Source organism: Uranotaenia lowii, chromosome 3 (assembly GCF_029784155.1).
Source record: "Uranotaenia lowii strain MFRU-FL chromosome 3, ASM2978415v1, whole genome shotgun sequence".
Lineage (NCBI taxonomy): Eukaryota > Metazoa > Arthropoda > Insecta > Diptera > Culicidae > Uranotaenia > Uranotaenia lowii.
In genome coordinates, this window is record NC_073693.1 from 47681241 (window position 1) to 47709208 (window position 27968).

At 28.8% G+C, this 27968-nt stretch overlaps 1 protein-coding gene across 3 annotated transcripts in view; it reads right to left on the minus strand.

Annotated features, from left to right (window-relative positions):
- Positions 1-27968, minus strand: part of LOC129751619 (LON peptidase N-terminal domain and RING finger protein 1) — a 207262-nt gene that overhangs the window by 39365 nt on the left and 139929 nt on the right. For all 3 annotated transcript variants that reach the window (XM_055747222.1, XM_055747224.1, XM_055747223.1), the window contains exon 3: positions 5542-5660. In XM_055747222.1, coding sequence (XP_055603197.1) covers positions 5542-5660 — 119 coding nt within the window. The remainder of the gene's footprint in view (positions 1-5541; positions 5661-27968) is intronic.

Consider the following 27968-nt stretch of genomic DNA (forward strand, 5'->3'; position numbering starts at 1 on the left):
TTCGACGTCATCTTGGTATCTTGATGTACCATTACATCATTTTGAAACCATATTATGAAATCATGTGATACATCCAAGTTGACGTTCTGAATCTCAAATTCTCTGAGAGATTTCAAAGTTTGTTCAACTAATCAGAACCGAAAGTTCCATTTGTCGGGGATACAATTTTGGGGTTTTAAATCTTTAAAATTATTTATAGGAATGAATATTCTTCGAGGCATTTAAGGTTAAATTGTTTCGTGGAAATAATTAAACAATATTTGAAATGTGAATATTTTGTCATTTTCAACTGTGGGAGGAATGAATAAAGTTAAAGGTATTTAATTTTTTTTGTTTCGATTATAGTCGTTTTTCCATCTTTATGGCATTCGCGACTTAAAGGTATTTCATTGAAAATAGAGATTTTTCGTCATTATTTCCTCCATAACTCTAAAAGAAACAAAAACCCTATTATGATGTCTTAAAATGAAAGCTGCAACATCAGAAGTTTGGAAAGTGATATATTTTGCCAAATATTTGATGATACAGAGGATGCTTTTTAAGATTTTTCATGTAGAGGTAACTGGTAAAATTTTAATGCTATTATTTGGTTTCACTTGGGAAGTTATAACGTTCTAGATGTGCATTTGAAAAAGCGTTCATCAATCTCAAAAATCTCAAAATCTCAAAATAAAAATCGCCAGAATGAATCAATTTAAAAATGATTAAATAACTCTGATAAATCGATATATTCAGACACATAAACGAGCTTATTTTGTGCTGTTAAGGCTATGATCTTTTCAGAGGTGAACCAGCCTGTGGCTGAAAACCTCGTAAATAAAGACAAAAAAAAAGGCTATGATCATTTAGAATCCGGACAGTTACGAACGTGTGTATTTTAAAATCTGTTCATTGGATCGGAAAACTTTCTATAGAGAAAATGAAGGTGTTAATGATATTTAATATAAAATATGATATTTAATGTAAAAATAAAAAAAAATACCGTTGATTTCAAGAAATACTCTTACCTTATCAGAAAATCTCTTTTTATCTTTGCACACTTTTTTCAGGTATGTATTGATCTATTACTTTTACCACAGAAGCGAATCATGATATTTCACCAAAAATCACCTGGAAAAACCAATTTGAATCTAGTTGGAACCTTTTCATGAGTAGGCATCACGAAAAATGACCGCTTAAATTCGGTTTTCACGTAAATTTCTTTGTCCATCTGCACACATCTGTCATATTGCCTTAAAACCGGTTGCACAGATTGCGATCCATGGAAGTGCTCATTTTTAGTTATTTGCTGGGAGTTTACTAGACAGGCAACGCTTTTTGCCTGATTTTCTGCATAGTAAAGGAGTCTGCATTAAGCTATCCCCAATAACCATAGTGGTTTCTTATACTTCTTAACCATTTGGGCCAAAAAAAGTTTCAGAAAAAATCAAAAGTTCATGAGTTTTCAAATCAACAATGAAGAATTTCCAAGGCGATTTTGCAAAGTTATTTTCAACATGTCTTTTTACATCGTAAATATCTCAAACACACGTAAATTGGAAAATCTGATAAAAATAGGCAAGATAGCCAACACAACGCTGCTTTGTATATCCGAGCTCTAGTAACGTAGCTATCACCGAAACAAAGTGTCCGGATACTAAATTATCATAGCTTTATTTTGACTTGGTATGGAAATTCTGATCCATAAATGACGATATGAGTTTCAAAATCTAATTTCCAATTTGAACTTTCAGTTTAAATTTTGAATTCTAATTCTAAGATTTTAACTTAGAATCTTTGATTCGTTTTAATTTCATAAATAGGAATATTATTGTTTTTTTTTTGTTCGTTTGATTCTGAAATCATAGTACTGTGTACTGGTTACTGAATCATGGATTTTGAATACAAGTTTTTAGTTTTGGTATTATTTCTGTTCTTAAATGAGTATGTTAAATTCAGATAATAAGTCTGAATTTAGAATCTCAAGCTTAGTTATATTTTTACATTTTGAAATTTCAATTTGAGTTCGATTTAAAAACTTGAAATCTCAATCTTATACTAGAATCTTTTTTAAAATTAATCTGCATTTTCAGTCCAGCTTCTGAATGCATGACTAAAGTCTTAACACAGTGAACTTAATTCGTCCATCTTAATTCTGAGTTCTGAATCAAATCTGTATATAGAATCTATATTCAAAATATCATACTGAGCCTGAATTTTCAATTAAATTTTTTTATATCGGTAAGGAACTTAGAATCCTGAAATAAGAATTTTGAACAATTCTGATTTAAATTTCTAACATTCAGTCGAAAAGCGAACAATAAATAATGGAAACACGCATAAACCCTTCCCATTTAGTATGTTCACCAAAAAAATAAAACGTCTTTGTCAAATTCGTAATACAAGTATACTCTTGTCTAACTTCAACCATTTATCTACGTAGGATTTATACAGAAAAAGTAATTTCCATTGCATGAGGGTTTTTCCTGATTTTGATGTCAAATTCTCGGGTATTTCCCGGGTTTCTCGGTGCTATTTTTAATTTCCGCTTTTTCCCAGTTTGCTGGCCACCCTGTTATACTGACCGCTCTCTATTTTAGGATTTAAATTTATTATTTTTTTCTTTAATTGGACCAATATTATTCAGACAAACACCATAGACATGATCTTACGTTGTTTAGTGTTGAAAACATTAAAAAAAAAACAAAAATAATTAAAAGTGTAATATGCTCAAAAATGACGAAATGACAAATAACAAAAAATAATTGAAAAGTTCTGCTGCTTTCAACACAAAGTTGCCAAAATTGAAAGGGGTCTTTCCCAAGTTTTCCGTAGAATTACTAAGGCAATACTTATAATTGGGTCCTTGCTGAAGTGTATGAAACTTCTGAAAGTGGCCAATATTGTTTTATTTGGCAAATCAATGACAATTTTTCTCAAAGCAACTTAAACTAAAAAAAAATAGGGCTTTAGCTTATAGATTTTTATGAATAAATTTCAGTTTTTCAATGAACCTACTTAATTAAGGTTGCCAGAGTATCAATCCGGGCAATTTTATATATAAACCTTGAAAAAATCGGGCATTGGATTTGAAAATCGACGACCAAAAATCCGGAAAATATCCGGGCAAATTTTGTCAAAACCCAGAAATGGCTCATCAAAAATAAAGAAAAAAAAATGAAAATAAATCTTTATCTTTAAAACTCATCGACAGATTTTAAATCTTATTTTGGGCTTCCAAAAAATCTTTCATGATTATTTTTATAAAACTGGCTCAAACAATTTCGTTTTGGAGGCATAAATACAAAAAAAAAATTACAACTAAATTTGTTTTTTGTTTTGTTTGATTTGACAAATAAAGTGAATAAATCCGGTCAAAGATCAGGCTGTTTTCAATGTAATCCGGGCAACCAAATTACATCAATTTTTTTAAATTAATATCTGGGCAAACTCCGATAAAACCAGGCAATCTGGCCAGCTTAAACTAAATGCTTTCTTCCTTTTCATCCAAAAATTATAAAAAAATAAATCATTATAGGATTTCAAAACCATAACTAATACTGATATATAATATGAAAAATTAAAAATAAATAAATATAGGGGAACTTGTCATGTCTACTATCTTAAGAGTTTTTAGCAATTAATTTATACTTTACTTATACTTATATACTTAAAAATATTTTTTTTTGTAAATATGTATTGGTTTCAACAACATATTCATGTGTTAAAAGAAATCATTGTATGTTAGTTTTCAATAATTTCCAAAAGTTATCAACAATGGCACAATAACGTAGCAAAATGACTCAAATCACTTGCACAAGTCTTGTGAGTACGAGTTTTTGAATACTGAACATTCTATGAAACCTTTCATAATTTTTTTTTGGCAAACACGAATGAAGCCTTTTTTTCGAAAAAAATTTAAAAATTATCTATGACTGGACAGCTAAATTTCAAGTTTCTCAGAGGATATTTTCGTTTTTGAATACTAATCTTCTGCTAACAATTAAAGGGTGCTCTAGAGATGAAAAACTGAAAGTTTCAAGTTGTAATCTTGTTTAATTCTGAATATTTTCTTGTCTAGCTAATCATAGACACATTACTTTTTTTTTCAATTTTCCACATAATTTTTAGGATAATGCGTTTTCGATAAATCAATGTTTTTCGGCCATAAACAAGTATCCCCTACCTCATGCTGGACATAATTTGTACAAATAGAAGGTTTGTAGCAAGAGTAGTAATTGAATTTTCTAGAAATCAATGAGAATTGTGAAAAGAATAAACAGTAAAAAATAATTCTAATGCTAGTTATAGTTTCCATTTAGCAATAAATTCAAACTTTTTTTTTAATAAACCATAAATCTAATCACAATTCTGCCATTCAAAAATAACACCATCCAGATAGTAGCTATACGATATGTGTCGAATGCCATCCGCAGAATCAGCTACGACAACAGGTGGCAATCGCTAAATTGTGAAAAAGTATTCTCCCGTACCCGTAAAATCACGCAAGGTGATCTTTAAGTGTCAGTAGTGGTGCTGGTAAAAGGCGGAAATCAATACGGAATACATTGTAACGAGCAATGTCACCTGGCCGGCTTCTCGGCCCAGAACGTGTGACAACAATCAATTTCGATGTAAAATACCTAACTGTTACTACTGCATTACTACTACTGGTAGCAAAATAACGGTAAAATAGCGAAAGTCAATATTACTTTACATGAACAATGCACAGTGGGTTAATGGAAATGCCACTTTTGAATATATTGTTCAAGTTTTCAGTTTTAATTTTGGATTCCGTTTTAGAACTCAATCATCAATGATTCATTTTTGGATAATTTTAAATAGAGTGAATATAAAAAAAATTAAAATTCCAAATAAAAAGATATGTTATTTGAGATTTTTTTTAAATTTGGAATCTTTTCAAAACCACCATTCTTTGGTTTGGACAGGTGGAGTATCAAGATATTTATCATTCCTAGTTTGCTCGTGAGGCCTCGTTTCGCTCGATCACGTTTCACATATTCCATTTCAACTATTACTAGGGATAGTAGATACTATTAAAAATAGCTAGAAAATGTGCATGTTTACTTGCTGCGCTTCGGCGGTGTAGAGAGATTAGGGAAAGAACGTCGTCAGGAGCCGACAAATCGACAATCGACAACATCAAATATCGCCGGATGCCGCTTCGCTTGAAAGCTGATAAGTGCCTTGTTAGTATGTAGATAAAAATTCATTCTCAATGCCGAGATGTTTGTGCATGGGAGCGTCACGCAATGGCTTGAAGGTGTGTAAACTTAAGAGAAGAGAAAAAATGCCGACACTCTACGCAAATATTGAACGAATAACTTATATAGTGCATTGTGAAGACAAATGCCAGTAATTTCGTTGGAAAAAAACCGGAGCTCTGCCTGTTTTCATTGATAAAACAGTAAATTGACTCAAGACTTTACTTCAATTTGTTATCTTTAACAACTATTACGTTAACCTTGTTTTTGTTTACAAAATTTCAAACTCTCATTATCTTTATAGAATGCAATGGAGCTACCCACTATGTATACGTACCTTATGATAGGTGGGTCGACTTTTGAGGGCATTGTCGGCATCCGCCAGGGAACTTTGGTAGTGCTGTAACCGGTACAAAACTTCCGATCGAAGCAGGAGACCTTTAGAGCTGTTTGGTGCTGAAATCGAAAGGTTAGAAAAGAAAAGACGAGAAATAAGAAACATGTTTATACAATCGATGTATATCAACAACAACACGGCATGAAGGAGAAGAAAAACAGCAGAACAAGCTTATAATTAATGTGGAGTTCTGGCTTAGCTAACGAGGGGGTTACACTGGTTGGTGCCTAGAAAATAACAAGTCAATGAATGTTTGAGAACGGATTGGAAATGGGGAGTTGGAGTTAATTAAAGATCACTGTTTGCACTTAAAATATGAAGAGTTATGAGTTTGGTATCGAACACTCATTCACTGTGTTGAGAAATGAAGTCAAATTATTTAAAAAAAATCGAAATGGTCAAAATATATATATATAAACAAAATATATAATGTTGTCAAAATTGTCAAAATTGTGGAAATTGTCAAAATTGTCAAAATTGTCAAAATTATCAAAACCGTCAAAATTGTCAAAATTGTCAAAATTGTCAAAATTGTCAAAATTGTCAAAATTATCAAAATTGTCAAATTGTCAAAATTGTTAAAATTGTCAAAATTGCCAAACTTGTCAAAATTGTCAAAATTGTCAAAATTGTCAAAATTGTCAAAATTGTCAAAATTGTCAAAATTGTCAAAATTGTCAAAATTGTCAAAATTGTCAAAATTGTCAAAATTGTCAAAATTGTCAAAATTGTCAAAATTGTCAAAATTGTCAAAATTGTCAAAATTGTCAAAATTGTCAAAATTGTCAAAATTGTCAAAATTGTCAAAATTGTCAAAATTGTCAAAATTGTCAAAATTGTCAAAATTGTCAAAATTGTCAAAATTGTCAAAATTGTCAAAATTGTCAAAATTGTCAAAATTGTCAAAATTGTCAAAATTGTCAAAATTGTCAAAATTGTCAAAATTGTCAAAATTGTCAAAATTGTCAAAATTGTCAAAATTGTCAAAATTGTCAAAATTGTCAAAATTGTCAAAATTGTCAAAATTGTCAAAATTGTCAAAATTGTCAAAATTGTCAAAATTGTCAAAATTGTCAAAATTGTCAAAATTTTCAAAATTGTCAAAACTGTCAAAACTGTCAAAATTGTCAAAATTGTCAAAATTGTCAAAATTGTCAAAATTGTCAAAATTATCAAAATTGTCAAAATTATCAAAATTGTCAAAATTGTCAAAATTGTCAAAATTGTCAAAATTGTCAAAATTGTCAAAATTGTCAAAATTGTCAAAATTGTCAAAATTGTCAAAATTGTCAGAATTGTCAAAATTGTCAAAATTGTCAAAATTGTCAAAATTGTCAAAATTGTTAAAATTGTAGAAATTGTCAAAATTGTCAAAATTGTCAATATTGTCAAAATATTTAATATTGTAAAAGTCAAAAATGACAAAAATGACAAAAATGACAAAAATGACAAAAATGACAAAAATGACAAAACTGACAAAAATGACAAAAATGACAAAAATGACAAAAATGACAAAAATGACAAAAATGACAAAAATGACAAAAATGACAAAAATGACAAAAATGACAAAAATGACAAAAATGACAAAAATGACAAAAATGACAAAAATGACAAAAATGACAAAAATGACAAAAATGACAAAAATGACAAAAATGACAAAAATGACAAAAATGACAAAAATGACAAAAATGACAAAAATGACAAAAATGACAAAAGTGACAAAAATGACAAAAGTGACAAAAATGACAAAAATGACAAAAATGACAAAAATGACAAAAATGACAAAAATGACAAAAATGACAAAAATGACAAAAATGACAAAAATGACAAAAATGACAAAAATGACAAAAATGACAAAACTGACAAAAATGACAAAAATGACAAAAATGACAAAAATGACAAAAATGACAAAAATGACAAAAATGACAAAAATGACAAAAATGACAAAAATGACAAAAATGACAAAAATGACAAAAATGACAAAAATGACAAAAATGACAAAAATGACAAAAATGACAAAAATGACAAAAATGACAAAAATGACAAAAATGACAAAAATGACAAAAATGACAAAAATGACAAAAATGACAAAAATGACAAAAATGACAAAAATGACAAAAATGACAAAAATGACAAAAATGACAAAAATGACAAAAATGACAAAAATGACAAAAATGACAAAAATGACAAAAATGACAAAAATGACAAAAATGACAAAAATGACAAAAATGACAAAAATGACAAAAATGACAAAAATGACAAAAATGACAAAAATGACAAAAGTGACAAAAATGACAAAAATGACAAAAATGACAAAAATGACAAAAATGACAAAAATGACAAAAATGACAAAAATGACAAAAATGACAAAAATGACAAAAATGACAAAAATGACAAAAATGACAAAAATGACAAAAATGACAAAAATGACAAAAATGACAAAAATGACAAAAATGACAAAAATGACAAAAATGACAAAAATGACAAAAATGACAAAAATGACAAAAATGACAAAAATGACAAAAATGACAAAAATGACAAAAATGACAAAAATGACAAAAATGACAAAAATGACAAAAATGACAAAAATGACAAAAATGACAAAAATGACAAAAATGACAAAAATGACAAAAATGACAAAAATGACAAAAATGACAAAAATGACAAAAATGACAAAAATGACAAAAATGACAAAAATGACAAAAATGACAAAAATGACAAAAATGACAAAAATGACAAAAATGACAAAAATGACAAAAATGACAAAAATGACAAAAATGACAAAAATGACAAAAATGACAAAAATGACAAAAATGACAAAAATGACAAAAATGACAAAAATGACAAAAATGACAAAAATGACAAAAATGACAAAAATGACAAAAATGACAAAAATGACAAAAATGACAAAAATGACAAAAATGACAAAAATGACAAAAATGACAAAAATGACAAAAATGACAAAAATGACAAAAATGACAAAAATGACAAAAATGACAAAAATGACAAAAATGACAAAAATGACAAAAATGACAAAAATGACAAAAATGACAAAAATGACAAAAATGACAAAAATGACAAAAATGACAAAAATGACAAAAATGACAAAAATGACAAAAATGACAAAAATGACAAAAATGACAAAAATGACAAAAATGACAAAAATGACAAAAATGACAAAAATGACAAAAATGACAAAAATGACAAAAATGACAAAAATGACAAAAATGACAAAAATGACAAAAATGACAAAAATGACAAAAATGACAAAAATGACAAAAATGACAAAAATGACAAAAATGACAAAAATGACAAAAATGACAAAAATGACAAAAATGACAAAAATGACAAAAATGACAAAAATGACAAAAATGACAAAAATGACAAAAATGACAAAAATGACAAAAATGACAAAAATGACAAAAATGACAAAAATGACAAAAATGACAAAAATGACAAAAATGACAAAAATGACAAAAATGACAAAAATGACAAAAATGACAAAAATGACAAAAATGACAAAAATGACAAAAATGACAAAAATGACAAAAATGACAAAAATGACAAAAATGACAAAAATGACAAAAATGACAAAAATGACAAAAATGAAAAAAATGACAAAAATGACAAAAATGACAAAAATGACAAAAATGACAAAAATGACAAAAATGACAAAAATGACAAAAATGACAAAAATGACAAAAATGACAAAAATGACAAAAATGACAAAAATGACAAAAATGACAAAAATGACAAAAATGACAAAAATGACAAAAATGACAAAAATAACAAAAATGACAAAAATGACAAAAATGACAAAAATGACAAAAATGACAAAAATGACAAAAATGACAAAAATGACAAAAATGACAAAAATGACAAAAATGACAAAAATGACAAAAATGACAAAAATGACAAAAATGACAAAAATGACAAAAATGACAAAAATGACAAAAATGACAAAAATGACAAAAATGACAAAAATGACAAAAATGACAAAAATGACAAAAATGACAAAAATGACAAAAATGACAAAAATGACAAAAATGACAAAAATGACAAAAATGACAAAAATGACAAAAATGACAAAAATGACAAAAATGACAAAAATGACAAAAATGACAAAAATGACAAAAATGACAAAAATGACAAAAATGACAAAAATGACAAAAATGACAAAAATGACAAAAATGACAAAAATGACAAAAATGACAAAAATGACAAAAATGACAAAAATGACAAAAATGACAAAAATGACAAAAATGACAAAAATGACAAAAATGACAAAAATGACAAAAATAACAAAAATGACAAAAATGACAAAAATGACAAAAATGACAAAAATGACAAAAATGACAAAAATGACAAAAATGACAAAAATGACAAAAATGACAAAAATGACAAAAATGACAAAAATGACAAAAATGACAAAAATGACAAAAATGACAAAAATGACATAAGTTGTTTGATTAAAATTGTTTAAAATGGTCTCAAAATTGTTTCAAAATAGTATCAACATTGTTTTAAAATAGTCTTCAAATTGCTTGCTAATTGGCTAAAATTTATCTCAAACTTGTTTCAAAATTGACCTAAACCTGTTTGAAATTGTCTAAAAATTGCACTGAAAAGTTGCCTCAAAGTTGTCTTTAGTTTTTCCAAATAAAAAAAAAAGTTTAACAATAAAAACAATTTAATTGTCTCAAAACTTCATCTTAATCCTCTTAAAAATCTCTCTTCAAGTTGTCTCAAAATTATCTCAAAATTGACTCTAAATATATAGTCTTAAACATAATTAATATTGCCTCAAAATTTTCTCAAAGTTCTTCAAATACTTAATCTTAAACTTAAACTGAGAAAAATTTAATCAAAACTGTTTCAAAATTTAATAAAAATTGTTTCAAAGTTGCCTCAACATTTCCTTAAAATTATCTCATAATTGTCTCAAAAGTCTCTCAAAATTATTTGATCAAAATTCTTTAAAATGGTCTCAAAATTGTCTCGAAACAATCTCAAAATGGTCTCACAACTATTTTGATCTAATCTTCAATTTGTCTCACAATTGTTAACCAAGTTTATCACATAATTGTAACTTAATTGTTTCAAACTTATCTCCAAATAGTTTTTAATTGCCTCAAAATTTTCCCAAAATTGTTTTAAAACTGTCTCAATATTGTCTTCTATTTGCCTCAAATCTGTCTCAAATTAGCCTACAAATTGTCTCACAACTGTTTCAAAATTAATATATAGAATTGTTTCTCAATTATCTCGAAATTGTCACAAAATTGCCTCAATTTTTTTATACGTCTCCCAATTGTCACAAATTGCTCTCTGAATTGTTTAAAATTGTCTCTAATTTGTCTCAAAATTGTCTTGAACTTTTCTTAAAATGTTTCGAAATTGAATCAAACTTATTTCAAAATTGAATCAAAATTATTTCAAAATTTAATCAAAGTTGTCTCAAAATTGTCTCAACAGTTTTTTGAAAATTATTTCATAATTGTCTTAAAATGGTCCTGAAGTTATTTGATCAAAATTAGTTAAAATGGTCTCAAAATGTATAACATAATTGTCTCTATATTATTTCAATCTTATCTTCAAATAGCTTTTTTATGATGCCTCAAAACTATCCCAAAATAGCTTCAAAATTGTCTCAATTATTTCTCAAATTTGTCTCATAATTGTCTAACAAGTGTTTTTTAATGTCTCAAAATTGTCGCAAATTGCTCTCTTAAAATGTCTCGATTGTTTTAAAATGTCTCAAATTTGTCTCAAAACTGTCAATTTTCTCAAAGTTACTTAAAAACTTGATAAAAAATAAATATAAAAATGATAAAAATAAATATTAAAATTTTCTTTCCAAAAAGTTCCAAAATAATTTAAAATAGTCTCGAAACTTAATCTTAATTGTCAGTAAAACTGAGGAAAATTGATTCAAAATAATTTCAAAATTGAATCAAAACTGTTTCAAAATTTAATCAAAATTGTCTCAAAATTGTTTTAACATTTCCTTAAATTTTGCTTATAGATAATTGTCTCAAAATTGTCAAAAAATTATTTGATCACAATTATTTAAAATGGTTTCAAAATTGTCCCAAAACAGTCTCAAAATGATCTCGAAACTATTTTGAAATAATCTTAAAATTGTCTTCTATTTGTTTGAAATTTGTCTCACAATTGAAAAACCAAGTTTATCACATAATTGTCTCTCAATTGTCTCAAAATTGTCTCCAAATAGTTTTCTAATTATCTCAAAATTACCCCAAAATTTTACCAAAATTTTCTCAAAATTGTTTAAATATTGTCTTCTAATGGTCTTAAATTTGTCTCAAAATTGTTTCACATTTTTTATTTCAAATAAACTTAAAATTGTCCCAGTTTTGTCTCAAAATTACCCCAAAATAGCTTCAAAATTGTCTTTGAACTTTCTCAAAACTGTTTCACAATAAACAGTCTTAGAATTGTCTCAACACTTTATCAAAATTTTCTTAAAAATTTCTTTCAATTGTTTCAAAATTGTCGCGAATTACTCTCTAAACTTTTAAAAAATTGCCTCAAATTTGTCTCGCAACTGCCTTACAGTTGTCTTAAAATTGTTTCAAAATATATAGTCTCAAATATATTTCTACTCAATGTTGTTTCAATACTTAATCAAAACTATTTCAAAATTGTCTTGAAAATCATTTAAAACTGTCTCAAGACTAAGTAAGATTTAATAATAATGGTTTTTAAATCAAATCAAAGTTATCTCAAAATGTTTTGAACATTTTCTTTAAAATTGATCTAAAGTTGTCTCAAAATGGTCCCGAAATTATTTGATCAAAATTGTTTTGAATAATCTAAAATTGTCTCAAAATTGTTTTAAAGTAGACTTAAAATTGATTCAAATTTGTCTCACAATTATTCAAGATGTGACCGAAATCGTTTCTCTTCAAAATTATCTATCAATTGTTTCATATTTTTTTTCAAACTTGATTCAATACTTAATCAAAACTGTTTCAAAATTTTCTGTACAAATTGTTTCAAAACTATATTTAAATTATTTCAATAATTTCTATCAATTGTCAAGAAATTATTTCAAAATTGTCTCCAAATTGTTTCAAAATTGTCTCAATATTGTCTTAAATTGTTCTTACAATTGTTCTAAATTTTCTCAAAATTGTCTTAAGGCTGTCTCAAAATGGTTTCAAAATATATCTTTTCAAATCATAATTCATATTTTCTCTAATTTTTTTCAAATCTTCTCAAAGTTGGAATTACTTAAAACTATTTCAAATGTTTTCTTCAAATTGTTTCAAAACAATTTAAAAAAAAAAATTAAAACTTTGTCCAAATTGTCTCAAAACTGAGTAAAATTAAATTTAAATTTTATGAAAATTGCCTTAAAATATATCAAAGGTATCTCAAAATCGTCCAAAAATGTTTGATCGAATTTTTTAAAAATAGTGCCAAAATTGTCTGAAAATGCTCGAATTGTTTTCGAATTGTCTTTAAAATTTCTTAAAAATGTTCACAAAACTATAAAAAAAATGTTCAGACAATGTCTCAAAATAATCTCAAAATCGTATCAAAATAACCCCAAAATGGACTTTGAATTCATTCAAATTTTCTCAAAATAGATTTAATTTATCTCGAAATTGTATAAATTTCTTCTCAAAACTTTATCAAAATTATCTTAAAATCATCTCTAAGTTGCCTTAAAACTGTTTTTGATCTTTCTCAATTTTTTTTTGAAAATTGTCTCAAAGTGTTCTCAAAACTGTCTTAAAATTGTTTTACCAAGTTTTAAAAATTGTTCTAGAAATTCTTCAAACCGTCTGAATTTTTTTTCAAAATTGTCTCACAAACCTATTTAAGTTGTCTTAAAACAGTATAAAAACAGTCACAAGATTGTCCAAGTAATTAGAAATATCAGTAGCGTAATTATTGTCAGTTAAAACATTAACAGTTCTGCATTTTTTTAGGCTCGTTTTATCGTTTGATTTCAAGGAGGTGAAACACGAGATTATATGTAATTGCACTTCTTGCAACAATGTGTACGATTTTTGCTATTTGTCCTATACTATTTAAACAACTTCCTACTTTGAGTTTTATGTTCTTTATTTTAAAAATTATTAGAAATTCATTCTGATAACAGGTTTGATACCATATAATAAAATTTTTTTTGAAAATTTGTTGGCGATAAAGTAGTTAAAAGTAGCATTATTTTTGCTTAAAGACTCTTATTCGATTACGATACTTCTAACAATTAAATCCACATCTAAGAAAAAAATCAGTATATTATAGTCATTTTTTTTGCTTTGTTATGCCGTGCCAATAAAAAAAGGTAACAACCTGGTAGTTTCTACTGCCCTGTAATTATGACCAAGGGAATGGAAGCGAAAAACTTTCAACAAGTAGCAGGTAGAGTATGGCAATTATCCAGAATTCATTAGTTTCAAATTGCTGTGTTAATTATTTCGCTATCCTGACCTGATGAGAGAATGTTTGACAGGCGAGAACACTTGTGTAGGAAAACAAACAAATAAATAAATATTTATGAGTTACACTTTTGAGTAATTGACAACAAGATAAGCCTTATATAAAAAAATACAATTAGTAGGAAATCTGAGAAAACTTCAACTCTCATAATTTATATATGAAGGAATCAAAACTATCACTTATTTCTGAATATTTCAATTTTAAATTTGAAACGCACCCTTTTAATAAATACAGAGCTATGAGGGAGCGATAATTTTACTGCATGAACAGACGATACATTGTAATGGCCTGGCATCAAAGGATCATTTTTGTTGGCAACTTTTCATCCCGACATTACATTGTAGTTGACTTGTGCTGATGTGAAAATAAAAATGAGGAAAAATGCACAACATCGTTATTATTAGACATGCACTCATGGGAATCGGATTACTGTCTTATGTACACACATATGTAGGTCCATAAACATTAAAACGAAATATAGTAAACACATTTACCGGGTCTTTATTATTGTATCATCCGAGAAAATTTGCTTTAATAATTTGTACTTATGAGCAAGCCAGCTTAGAACAGATCAGCACTCAACAAGTATTGTGGAACCCGAAATGGTTCATAAACGGTAATAAAAAGTGCATTTTATGATAATTGCTTTCAGCAGCAGCATTGAAGCAAATGGGACATCTAGGAGAAAATTGTTAAAACGATCTCCTCACTCTAGCGGTAATTAAAGAAATTACTTCCCCCCGGGGCAAAATAAATGGGAACAATCAAACTAGCTGCGTTTTTTTTTTCAAAATGAGGATGAAGACATTCGGGGTTGCACTTTTTTTACATTTAATTATTGAAATGTAAGCCGAAATGTTCAGCTCATTCAATCGGAAACGAGAAACCTACGGGTCGTAAAGAAGCTAATTAAAATTCCTTCTCGTATTGCTCATACCGGAAACGAGGGCAAGGAAAGCAAGATTAAAAATGTCGTAAATTAGAGCTGATGAGGTCCTTCTTAAATTGTTTTTTTTTTTTTCACAATGCAACTTGGAAAAAAACTACATAAATTAAGACATTTTAAGATTTTTTTTGTTTCGATTATAGTCGTTTTACCATCTTTATGGCATTCGCGACTTTATCAACTTTGCAGTTGGCGAATCGTTATGGAAAAACTTATCCGGTACAACTGTGTTCGATGTTTACTCTTAGGCACGAACTCGCGGACATCGGCTAAGGAGACAACAGAATAGCCAACTGAGCTATATCACAAGCCCACATTTTAGGATGATAGTTTTATTTGCTGGTAAGATTTCTCAAATTCGAAAAAACTTTCATGAGAAAATAAGATTAATAAGGTCTTTTTTCGTCATCGAGAATGAAATCCTTCATCTAAGTTTAGTATAGGGATACATGAAATTAATTATTGAGTTTTGAAACTAGAAGAATTCAGGGAACTAGAAAGATTCTAATTTTGTAGGAATTGCAAATGTACATTTATGATTTTTAAACTTTCTCAGATGATCAATGACATTTTCTTCAATAGAATATCATGTACCTTTTTAGTAACTTAATTCCTCATTTATCTATATATATATAAAAATGAATGTTTGTCTGTCTGTCTGTTCCCTATAGACTCGGAAACTACTGAACCGATCATCGTGAAACTTGGCATCTGAGGGTTTTTGGGGCCGGAGATGGTTTTGTAATAGTTACAAACCGCTCCGACTTAAGGGAGAGGGGGCTTCCATACAAAATTTATAGTTTTTCGGAACAAATTAAAGTCATGACATCCATTTTCTAGAGATTTTTTTTCCTTTGGGCGGTTTGTTTTTCGTCTCCATGGTCGAGGCGTCGCGAGCCGACGTCGCTAGAGGATAGTAACCAAGGCATAGCATACTGATCAGTGGGAATATTTTGGCGCGTATGTCTCAACCAAGCATATTTTCAATGCAAAGGGTGGCGATATGAAGAAGCCTTGATGTGATTTTTTTCTACTTGATTCCTAGCTTATTTGTACACCACATGGTTATAAATGACGCCTAGATGTGACCCTGATTGACATTTGACCGATCGAATAAAACATATACATTTTTTTTTACAAAATCTGAAATTGAAAAGTCATGGCATTCGTTTTTAGAGATTTTCTTTTCTTTGTGGGGTTTATTTTTCGTCTCTATGATCAAGCAAACGTCGTCGCAAGTGGATAGTAATCAAAAAATACTGTTCATTGATCGCTGGAAAAATTTAACATAAAGAAGCCTGTTTCTCAACCAAGTACCTATATTTCCTATGCACGTGTGGGAGATACGCAACCTAGATGTATTTTTTCTTGCTTAGTTGTACACAGCACGTGGAAATAAATGACGCCTAGATGTGACACGGATTGGTATTTTATTAATCGAATCAAAACCAATTGATAGGTACGAGCCGTTTCAAATAAAGATTTCCAAAAAAAAAACCAGTTGAAAGATTTGCAAAAATACTTTTATATTTAATTAGTGTTAAATGAAGGTCATTTGCGTTGAACAGCATTCGTTAAAAGTAGAGTTACAAACATAAATTTATACTGCAGGAATACTGCAGATATATCAATGAAACTTGATAAAACAAACAAACAGAAATACGTTTTAAATCCAAATGTTAACTTAGAATTTTGTTTTTGCCAACATTTTTGAATATTTCACTTTCAAAGAGAAAATAAAAAACGCTCAAAATTTTTTTAGTGATGTAACTGATAATTTTTTAAATATTTATATTTTTTTCTATAATAAATTTATTAAAAAAAATGAAATTTGCACTGTATAACATCGATAATTTTCATACCATGACAAGTGCTGTTTGGTAAAACTTCAAGCTGTAATGTCTCATGTCCACGAGTTTGGCGTATGGTAAAATATTTTTTAACATAATTTTGGCGCAAAAGGTAAAGATATTCAAACTGCTTCGAAGGGCGAGGATGGTGAAAAAAGCTTTTTAAAAAGGTTATTAAAAATCTTTTTCATCGTTTTTTTTTTCAAATTTCTATAGCTTATTTTTTCAACTCCAAAAAATACACCATCTAAAGCTAATCAGGAGATGGAAGTGCTCATAATACATAATATTAGGAATCTACTAAAAAAACTGTTCCGATTCACGCTATTGATTGGTTTTCAAAATTCTATCTTCATAAAGTACAATATGCAATAAATTCCAATATGCGAATCTTTTTCTCTCAGTTAGCAATTTATGTAAACTCGAGCCGGGTAAATCACCCTACCTTCTTCAAGCAGTGGGGGACAAAACTGAAAAAAATAAGGGAGTTCCCATGTAAGTTTAACATTAAGAGCCTTTCAAAGAAGGGAACATATTTTATAAGAGGGTTTTTTGCATACGGATATTTGGCATAACTCAAAAATAGATGTTACAAATGTTTTTATGGAAGTACGTAACTTCCCACTTTGCGAAAAAAGGTGGAAAATCCATAAATTTTGAAATTATTTAAGTCATTATGAAGCTTTAAAATCAGAGTGCAAATTTAGAGATCAAGTTTCAGGAAATAATATATACTATCTTTGAATTGCAATTCGGAACTCCAGCTGCAGCTCTCATTTCAAAGTTGTTGGATCTGAACTATGATGAGTTTTGATTTAAAAAAAAAATGCTTACAAATATCTAAATTTGAATCAATTTTTTACAAATTACATTTATTTTTGGAACGTGTAGCAAAGCACACCGGGTCAGCTAGTTATTTAATAAGCAATTGTTCAAAATTATGTATTAAATTTAATACATATTATTCTCAAAAGCGAAATTATTCAGCTTGTGAATTTGTACTCCATTTTTGATCCTGATTATTTTCATTCTTTGGTATGTTTTTTGCTTTTTTGCCAATATTCAGTCCTTTTGACGGTAACGCCTGCAATATTTTTTCGATTCTACTGAGGAATGAAAATTTTGAACTTTCTTCAACGCCATCTACAAAAAAATGACGTTTTTTGCGAATCTTTTAAAGGGAACCAATAGATAAAAGTTTAATTTGCTTGAAAGATTGTCTTAAAAATCTCTTTCAATTTACTCAAAATTGTCACAAATTTGTCTCAATACTGTTTCAAAATATATAGGCTCAAAACATGATTAATATTGTCTTAAAATTGTCTGAAAATTTGTTCCGAAGTTGTTTCAATACTTAATGATCTGAAATTTTCTCTTCAAATTGATTTTAAATGATTTCAACATTTTCTCAATGCTCAATAAAAATTGTCTCAAAGCTGAGTAAAATTTAACCAAAATTGTCTCGAAATGGTCTCAACATTTCCTAAAAACTATCTCTCTCTAAAATCGTCCCAAAATTATTTGATGAAATTGTTAAAAGGGTCTAAAAATTGTTCCATGATAGTCTCAGTTTTTTTAAAAATAGATTTAAAATTCCTTTTTATTTGTCTCACCATTGTTTCAAAGTTGACTTGAAATTGTCTCAAATTTGCCATACATTTGTTTCAAAATTAACTTTAAATTGTCTCACAATTTTCTTAAAATTGCCCCTAAGTTTTTATAAAATTCATTCAAAAAATTTATCAAAACTATTCACAATAGTCTCAAAACTTTATCAAAATGGTCATGAATATTCATTTTTAATGGTCTCAAAATTTTCACAAATTGGTCCCAGAAGATTGATTCAAAATATATAGTCTCAAAACATGAATAATATTGTCGAAAAATTGTCTCAAATCTTTATCAAAGTTGTTTCAATATTTAATCAAAATTGTTTTATAGTTTTCTCTTCAAATTGTTTGAAAATTATTCCAAAATTGTCCCAAAACTTCATCAAAATTGACTGATTGAATTTTTTTTATCAAAACTCAATCGAAATTGTCTCAAAACAGTCTCAACATTTCTTCAAAATAATCTCAAAGCTCAGAATTGTCTCAAAAATTGTTTTTAAATGGTCTAAAAATTGTCTGAAAATGGTCTAAAGTTTCAAAACAGTCCTAAACATTTTCTCAAAATGGTCACAAAACTGCCTCAAAGTTGTCGCAAAACTGGTGCAAAATTATCTCAAAATGGTATAAAAAATCCAAAAAACGTCTAAAAATTGTTACAAAATTGCGTCAAAGCTGTTTTTTAATTGTTGTTATGAAATACTACATTGGAAAGTTGTTCCTCGATGTTTGATTGGTCATTTTGTTTAAACAGCATTAATATCTAATATGAATCAGCTTTTGTTTGTTGATTGGACAATGCAAGAATTTGAAGCTGGTTGATTTGCACAATGCAATTTGGGTTGATGTCTCTAATTTGTGATTCGACTTAAGATTTAGTTATTTAAGCAATCCTGTAAGTTCGATTCGAAGAAACAAGACTCCTCAACTGTTGATTGCAAACTAGACTGATGCAAGATTCGCTAAGAAAATTTTATGGAGTTATAAGCAAAAAACAAAACAATAAAGAAAAAAAAATCCAATTTTGGACGGAATTTTTCACTTTCTTCAACGCTATCTACACAAAAAATTGACGTTTAAAACAAACCTTTTCAAGGCATTCAATTGATAAAAGTTTAATTTGCTGGTAAGATAGTCTAAAAAATCTTTTTCAATTCTCTCAAAATTGTCTGAAATTGGTCTCAATACTCTTCCAGAATGTATATTCAAAAACATAATCAAAATTGTCTCAAAATTGTCTCATAATTTTCTCGAAGTTGTTTCAATACTTAATGTTCCAAAATTTTCTCTTCAAATTCAAATTCAAACTCAAAGCTTAATCAAGATTGTCCCAAAAATGTTTAAATTTTAACTAACATTGTCTCAAAATGGTATCAATATTCCCTAAAAAATATTTCAAATTGTCTCAAATTTGTTCCACAATTCTTTGAAGGAATTGTTTAAAAAATGGTCTCAAAATTGTTTCAAGATGGACTCATTTTTTCAAATAGTTTTCAAATGGTTTTCTATTTGTCTCACTCACAATTGTTTCAAAACTGCCCTGAAATTGTCTCAAATTTGATTTACATATAGTTCAAAATTGACTTAAAATTGTCTCACCATTTTTTTTTAAATTACCTGAAAGTTTCCATTAAATTCACTCAATTTTTTTCTCTAAACTTTTTTACAATAGTCTAACTTTATCAAAATTGTCATAACAATTATTTTTCAATTGTCTAAAAATTGTCACAAATTGGTTTCAAAATTGGTTTAAAATATATAGTCTCAAAACATGAATAAAATTGTCTTAAAGTTTAAATCTTAATCAAAACTCTGTCATAGTTGTTTCAATACTTAATCAAAACTGTTTCATAGTTTTCTGTAGAAATTGTTTGAAATCTATTCCAAAATTGTACCAAAACTTCATCCAAATTGTCTCAAAACTGACTATTTTTTTTATCAAAACTCAATCTCTCAATCTCAAAATAGTCTCAAAATAGTCTCAACTTTTCTTCAAAATTATCCCAAAGCTCGGGGGGCTTAGAATAGCCAAAACCCGCTTTTAAAGGTCAAAAACGCATTTTAAAGTTGTGATTTCAGATTAAGCTCAGAACCGCCAAAAACCGCTTCTTAAAGTCAGAACAAGCATTTTCAAGTTGTGATCCCAAATTAAGCTCAGAATCGCCAAAAAAATGTTTCTAAAGGCCAGAAAACATGTTTTAAAGCTCTGATCCCAAATTAAGCTCAGAATCGCCAAAAAAACGCTTCTTAAAGTCAGAATACGCATTTTAAAGTTTTGATCCCAAATTAAACTCAGAATCACCAAAAAAGGCTTTTCAAAGCCAGAACACGCATTTTAAAGTTGTGATCCCAAATTAAGCTAAGAATCGACAAAAAAAACTCTTCTAAAGGCCAGAAAACGCATTTTAAAGTTGTGATCCCAAATTTAGCAAAGAATCGCCAAAAAAACGCTTCTTAAGGTCAGAAAACGCATTTTAAAATTTTGATCCAAAATTAAGCACAGAATCGCCAAAAAAAAAAAAACGCTTCTAAATGCCAGAACACGTATTTTAATATTGTGATCCCAAATTAAGCTTAGAATCACCAAAAAACGCTTCTAAAAGCCAAAACACGCATTTCAAAGTTGTGATTCCAAATTAAGCTCAGAATTGCCAAAAAAAGCTTCCAAACGCAAGAACACGCTTTTTAAAGTTGTGATTCAACATTAAGCTCAGAAACGTAAAAAACGCTTCTAAAGGTCAGAAAATGCATTATAAAGTTGTGATTCCAAATAAAGCTCAGAATCGTCAATAAACGCTTTTAAAGCCAGAACACGCATTTTAAAATTGTGATCCCAAATTAAGCTCAGAATCGCAAAAAAAAACGCTTCTGAAGGCCAGAAAACGCATTTCAAACGCTTCTAAAGGCCTTCTTCTTCCTTTCACTGATTCGATAGGAAGGGGAAGGGGAGCTCCCATACATTTTTTCAAAAAACTCGAGTGCCAATCTAGCAGATGGTTACAAATTGGGAAGAGTATTTAAAGACAAGCATTATTTCTAAGATGATTTGGTTCTTCTCACAGGATAGGAAAGAAAAGAGGTTGTTTTTCATTGTTCATTATTACAAATTGAAAACTTGTAATTTGTTTTATTGAAATGCTACCTAAATTGTGAGTATCAAATAGATTTGACAATTGTTCATACATATTTCTGCACCTTTTACGATCCTCCCAGGCACAATTGAGTCACCTGAAGGAGGAAAAAAACATCAAACGTGAGCTCCATTTTGTTTAAGGATAACAGATATGACTCATAAAATGTATCAGCAAACGACGGCTGATGCAATCTTCGAGGCATTTTCCAAAGAAAGAAAGAAAAAAACACCCTAAACGACAAAAGCCCTTCGTAATGAATGAAAAATATTATGGCTTTTCTTATTTTGCACTTCCACACCCAAGGAAGGACCCGTTTCTATGTATTTTTTTTTTCATCAGCAGCAAAAAAAAAATAAAATAAAAAAGCTCAAAAAACGTTCAAACGAGGCAGTGTCGAGAATTTTTTTTGTAGGAAGTTGAAAAAAAATCTACGGCTACCATCATCAACATTTCGAACTTATAAAGGGCGCAGGAAGGACATGTATGTACGTGCCCAGCAGAAAAAAAAATCTTATCCATGAATATTACGCTTTGTGTTCGACCATCCGGTTGGAAAAACAGCCAGCAAGCATCCGACCCAACCAAAAAAAAAAAAAAAAAATGGCGATGCTGATAGCTGCAAGCCCGAAAGTCAGATTATGAGACCCCAAGAAAGCACAAAATAAATGAGCTCGAATAAATTGGGATCAGTTTTGTGCTGCTGCGGAATGGAATGGATGCTGTCAAGAAGGGCTCTGACTTCATGTGTGGGTGAGTTTGGCTCAATTTTGACATGGGAATGTGAAGCTGAATAAACATTCTATGGGATACGATGAGACAGAAAAGGGTAGAAGGCTGCTAGGAACGTTATGGAACATGATTCTGGTTGACTTACGACGACGATACACTTTGTTAGGGCTGCGGCTGCTGTTGGCCCTTTTGGAAAATTGATAAACAAATCCAATTCATCCTCCGGCAGATGAATGGCGTGGTGGAACCGGATCGTAAAAACGAGCTTCTCTCTGTTGCGGAGCAGTAAATTTTTACAACCCCCCCTTAAGAATAATCAGAAATTTATGTCTTTCTGTATACACATGAAACTGACTCTGACTGCCTTCCAAGTCCATGATGGTACAAACAGCTGATTTGGGTTGGCTGTCTTATCATTATCAGTAAGAAAATTTTAATTATAGAAAAAAAACCAAACCAACAAATGCATTTAAATGCACCCTTATCAGCAGTCTGAAGCAGCAGCTCGTTTATCGTTCAATGCCACATTGAACTTGTAAACAAGTTCAGCAGCTGACTGGGAGAAGTGCTCTCAAGATTAGGAAAAATGTGGGTACACAACACATGCGCCCATGTATGAAACAACTTCAACCATTGCAATGGTAAAACGGTGTTCTCAAGGTAAATGATGAATCATAGCTCGAGAGTGCTTCGGAACGAACTGGTACTAACGGGAAAGTAAAATAAACAAATTGGAATTTGATATTCGAAACGGCCTGTTTCTGATAAGCTGTAATGCTTAAGTTATTACTATAGTTATTCATGAACATCAAGCCTCAAATGACACATTTCAGCATGACGTGACGACTTTTTGACAGGTTGTTTTGCATAATTTGTAATTTTTTTTCATTTTTGTAGACGAAAAACCCAAACAAACTATACAGATATACTATATATTCTTAAAGATTATTGAATTCTCTATCCAACAAGCTCATTTTTGCCATCTTCAAACTTAAAGTTTCGAAGTTATTCAAGACAAACAAGCGTGACATGATGACTATAGGCAATCAAAATTCAAAGAAGCCAAATTTATCGCCTCTCTTTAAAAAAAACGTTCACACACACATAGGATCTCAGTGAAACTTCATGTTTCTTTGAAGAGATCTCTTTCCTTAACTCTAAGCGTACATTTTTCGAAGTTATTATGGCTAGCATCCTACAAATGCTAAAACCACCAGACCACAGAAAGTGTACTATGTATGCCATGACCGGGATTCGATCTCATGAACTTTAGCGTAGATGACTTGAACTCTAACCACAACGCCAAAGCCGCTGGCTACAATTTAAGCAAATACATTTGCTTACTCTTACATTTAAGCAAATAAAAAATACGTTGAAAAAGTGTTCTAGAAATTTGTAGCAGATGAATTTTGTGAAAAACTTTCTTTGTACTGCGAATTTAATTTAAAAAATGCTTTCTAACACACTTTTTCAGACTTTGTTCAACTATTTGCTACTATTGGAATTTGCATGATGGCGGCTAAATTGAAGTGAGAAGAGAAAAGAATTTTTGTTTTCTTTTTTTAATGCCATATTTTTTATTATTCTATATTCAGCTTGATTATGAAATAAAGAGCGGATTTTCTCACGAATTGGATTTTTGGTGCCCAGAATGTAAAAAAAAGATAATTTCTCCTCCTAAAAAGATCATTTCTCATCAAATAAATCTCTTCTTGAGAGGCATTTTGGTAATTTAGAACGACAAATTTTAATCACACCGCAGATTTCATGATTGGGTCTGCGTACTGCGGCATTTGACCAACAAGACGGAGGTTTAAAGTTCGGGGCACTTGCAACAAAAAAACACATCACAGGAGAAAAATGGGTGCCAAACAACAGGCAGACTAGGTCATTGTTTTTTTTGGGTTGATCCGTCAATTGACGTTTAGTGACGTTCACTGAATAACTTCTCCAGATCATATTCAGCAATAAATTGGTTTTTGGGTAACCTTTATTCGTTTCGTTCGTCCTTGGATAACTTCTTATAACAAAAGGGATAGCTTTGCATTACTAAATACACTAAAATGGTATCCTCACTTATTAATGTTCTCAATTATGTGTGATATTCTGAGCTAACCACTCAGAATGTGTGGCAACACTGCTGTACTACCACGAACCTTATTTGAGTAAATCGACTTAATCGCGTGATGATGTAAACATTTAAACTGTCATCATCATCACCATCCTATTGTTCGGCAATCATCAATTGCGAATTGCCCAAAGCAAGTGGAGAACCAAAACAAATATTGTTTTGGTAAGGCTGCAATCGGCAGCAATGTGGAAGCCGTGGATCGGAATGATCCGATAACTATTTTTGCCAAAGGATCTGAAATATAGACCTATTACAATAAATAACAGTTTTTCTGAAGATGGTCGAGACAGATTAGTGGGCCGAAACGTAAGGAAGTTGTTTGGATTTAACTTAATTTTCACCGTTTTTTTTTCAATTTAATTTCAAAAATATCAACCAAAAACTAAAAGAACAATTGGCGGTGATCGAAAATCGTCTCCATCAAAATGTAAGTTAAGAGAAATTTAAACAAATGTACCTTTTTTGTGACTTGACGAAAACAAATTGATATACATAATTTGGTAACATTTTTGTACATCAAGTAAACTATTAAAATACGTTTCAAGAAATTGAATTCGATCTAGGTTACGTCCTTGGAATTAGTTGAAGGTTGAATCACAAAAATGATCATCAAGTTCATTTTTCAAAGAAACATTATCATTTTTGATATTTAATTTGAAGGTTACATGAATCATTAAATATTAAAACTAAACGGTTATATAAGGTTGCCAGGTCGCCCAGTTTTATTCCAGTTTTCCCGGATATTTAATACAAAATTTGGGAACAGTCCGGTTCGGCCCGAAATTGAAAAATACTCGGATTTTGCCCGGATATTTTTTCTCTTTTTTTTGGCAAATAAAACCAAAAAAAAAATTAAATTCTGTTGTCGTATTTTTTATTTAGCCAGCAAAACAAGATTTTTTGAGCAGATTTTGCAAAAATAATCCGGATCAGGATTTTTCGAAGCCTAAAATAAGATTTGAAATTTGTTTTTGAATTTTGATGAAAAAATATTTATTCATTTCTTTTATCATGATTTTTGTTGAGTAATTTCTGGGTTTTGACAAAATGTTCCCGGAATTTTCAGTAATTTCACAGAATTTTTAGAAAATTTGCGTCACAGAATCTGTGTCACGTATCACAGACTATTGAAAATTTTCACAGAATTAACTTAATTTCTGCATTTTGAACATACTTTTGAAATTATGAATTTGAATGAGTTTGAATTTGATTGATCACTTTTGACCTTATATTTTTAATCTAATTCATGAAAATTTTTTGTATTTGTTATTAAAATTTAATTTTTTCAATGAAATTACTAAAACACGATTCAATTTGTGAGTGTTTGAAATGGATTTTCTAAAAAATTCTTGTCAATATCATCACAAAAAACAGTCACAGAATTTTGTGATCAAATCACAGAATAACAAATTCTTATTTGTCAAAAATGCAGAATTTTTTTTTTGGGAACTTTGGTTTCAATAAATTTGCTGAAATTTCACAAACTTATTTCCACGTTCGGCTACCGAAACGTACGAAATTTCAGGTCCTTCAACCTGTGACTTCGATTTTTTTGGAATTTTCAGGCCAAATTATATGGTGATTTAAGGTGTCTGAAAACATTTAAATTGATATTTAAGGACCCAAAACTAGATCTTAAAAATGAGAAAAGTTTTGAGAAACGTGGGGCTTTTTTAATAAGCTTCAATGTTTTTGACTTTTGATAACAATACAAATTTTTAATTTAAAAAAAAAAACAAAAATGCCAAAAATAACAAAAGTGACAAAAATGACAAAAATGACAAAAATGACAAAAATGACAAAAATAACAAAAATGACAAAAATGACAAAAATGACAAAAATGACAAAAATGACAAAAATGACAAAAATGACAAAAATGACAAAAATGACAAAAATGACAAAAATGACAAAAATGACAAAAATGACAAAAATGACAAAAATGACAAAAATGACAAAAATGACAAAAATGACAAAAATGACAAAAATGACAAAAATGACAAAAATGACAAAAATGACAAAAATGACAAAAATGACAAAAATGACAAAAATGACAAAAATGACAAAAATGACAAAAATGACAAAAATGACAAAAATGACAAAAATGACAAAAATGACAAAAATGACAAAAATGACAAAAATGACAAAAATGACAAAAATGACAAAAATGACAAAAATGACAAAAATGACAAAAATGACAAAAATGACAAAAATGACAAAAATGACAAAAATGACAAAAATGACAAAAATGACAAAAATGACAAAAATGACAAAAATGACAAAAATGACAAAAATGACAAAAATGACAAAAATGACAAAAATGACAAAAATGACAAAAATGACAAAAATAACAAAAATGACAAAAATGACAAAAATGACAAAAATGACAAAAATGACAAAAATGACAAAAATGACAAAAATGACAAAAAGTACAATAATAACAAAAATGACAAAAATGACAAAAATGACAAAAATGACAAAAATGACAAAAATGACAAAAATGACAAAAATGACAAAAATGACAAAAATGACAAAAATGACAAAAATGACAAAAATGACAAAAATTACAAAAATTACAAAAATGACAAAAATGACAAAAATGACAAAAATGACAAAAATGACAAAAATGACAAAAATGACAAAAATGACAAAAATGACAAAAATGACAAAAATGACAAAAATGACAAAAATGACAAAAATGACAAAAATGACAAAAATGACAAAAATGACAAAAATGACAAAAATGACAAAAATGACAAAAATGACAAAAATGACAAAAATGACAAAAATGACAAAAATGACAAAAATGACAAAAATGACAAAAATGACAAAAATGACAAAAATGACAAAAATGACAAAAATGACAAAAATGACAAAAATGACAGAAATGACAAAAATGACAAAAATGACAAAAATAACAAGAATGACAAAAATGACAAAAATGACAAAAATGACAAAAATGACAAAAATGACAAAAATGACAAAAATGACAAAAATGACAAAAATGACAAAAATGACAAAAATGACAAAAATGACAAAAATGACAAAAATGACAAAAATGACAAAAATGACAAAAATGACAAAAATGACAAAAATGACAAAAATGACAAAAATGACAAAAATGACAAAAATGACAAAAATGACAAAAATGACAAAAATGACAAAAATGACAAAAATGACAAAAATGACAAAAATGACAAAAATGACAAAAATGACAAAAATGACAAAAATGACAAAAATGACAAAAATGACAAAAATGACAAAAATGACAAAAATGACAAAAATGACAAAAATGACAAAAATGACAAAAATGACAAAAATGACAAAAATGACAAAAATGACAAAAATGACAAAAATGACAAAAATGACAAAAATGACAAAAATGACAAAAATGACAAAAATGACAAAAATGACAAAAATGACAAAAATGACAAAAATGACAAAAATGACAAAAATGACAAAAATGACAAAAATGACAAAAATGACAAAAATGAC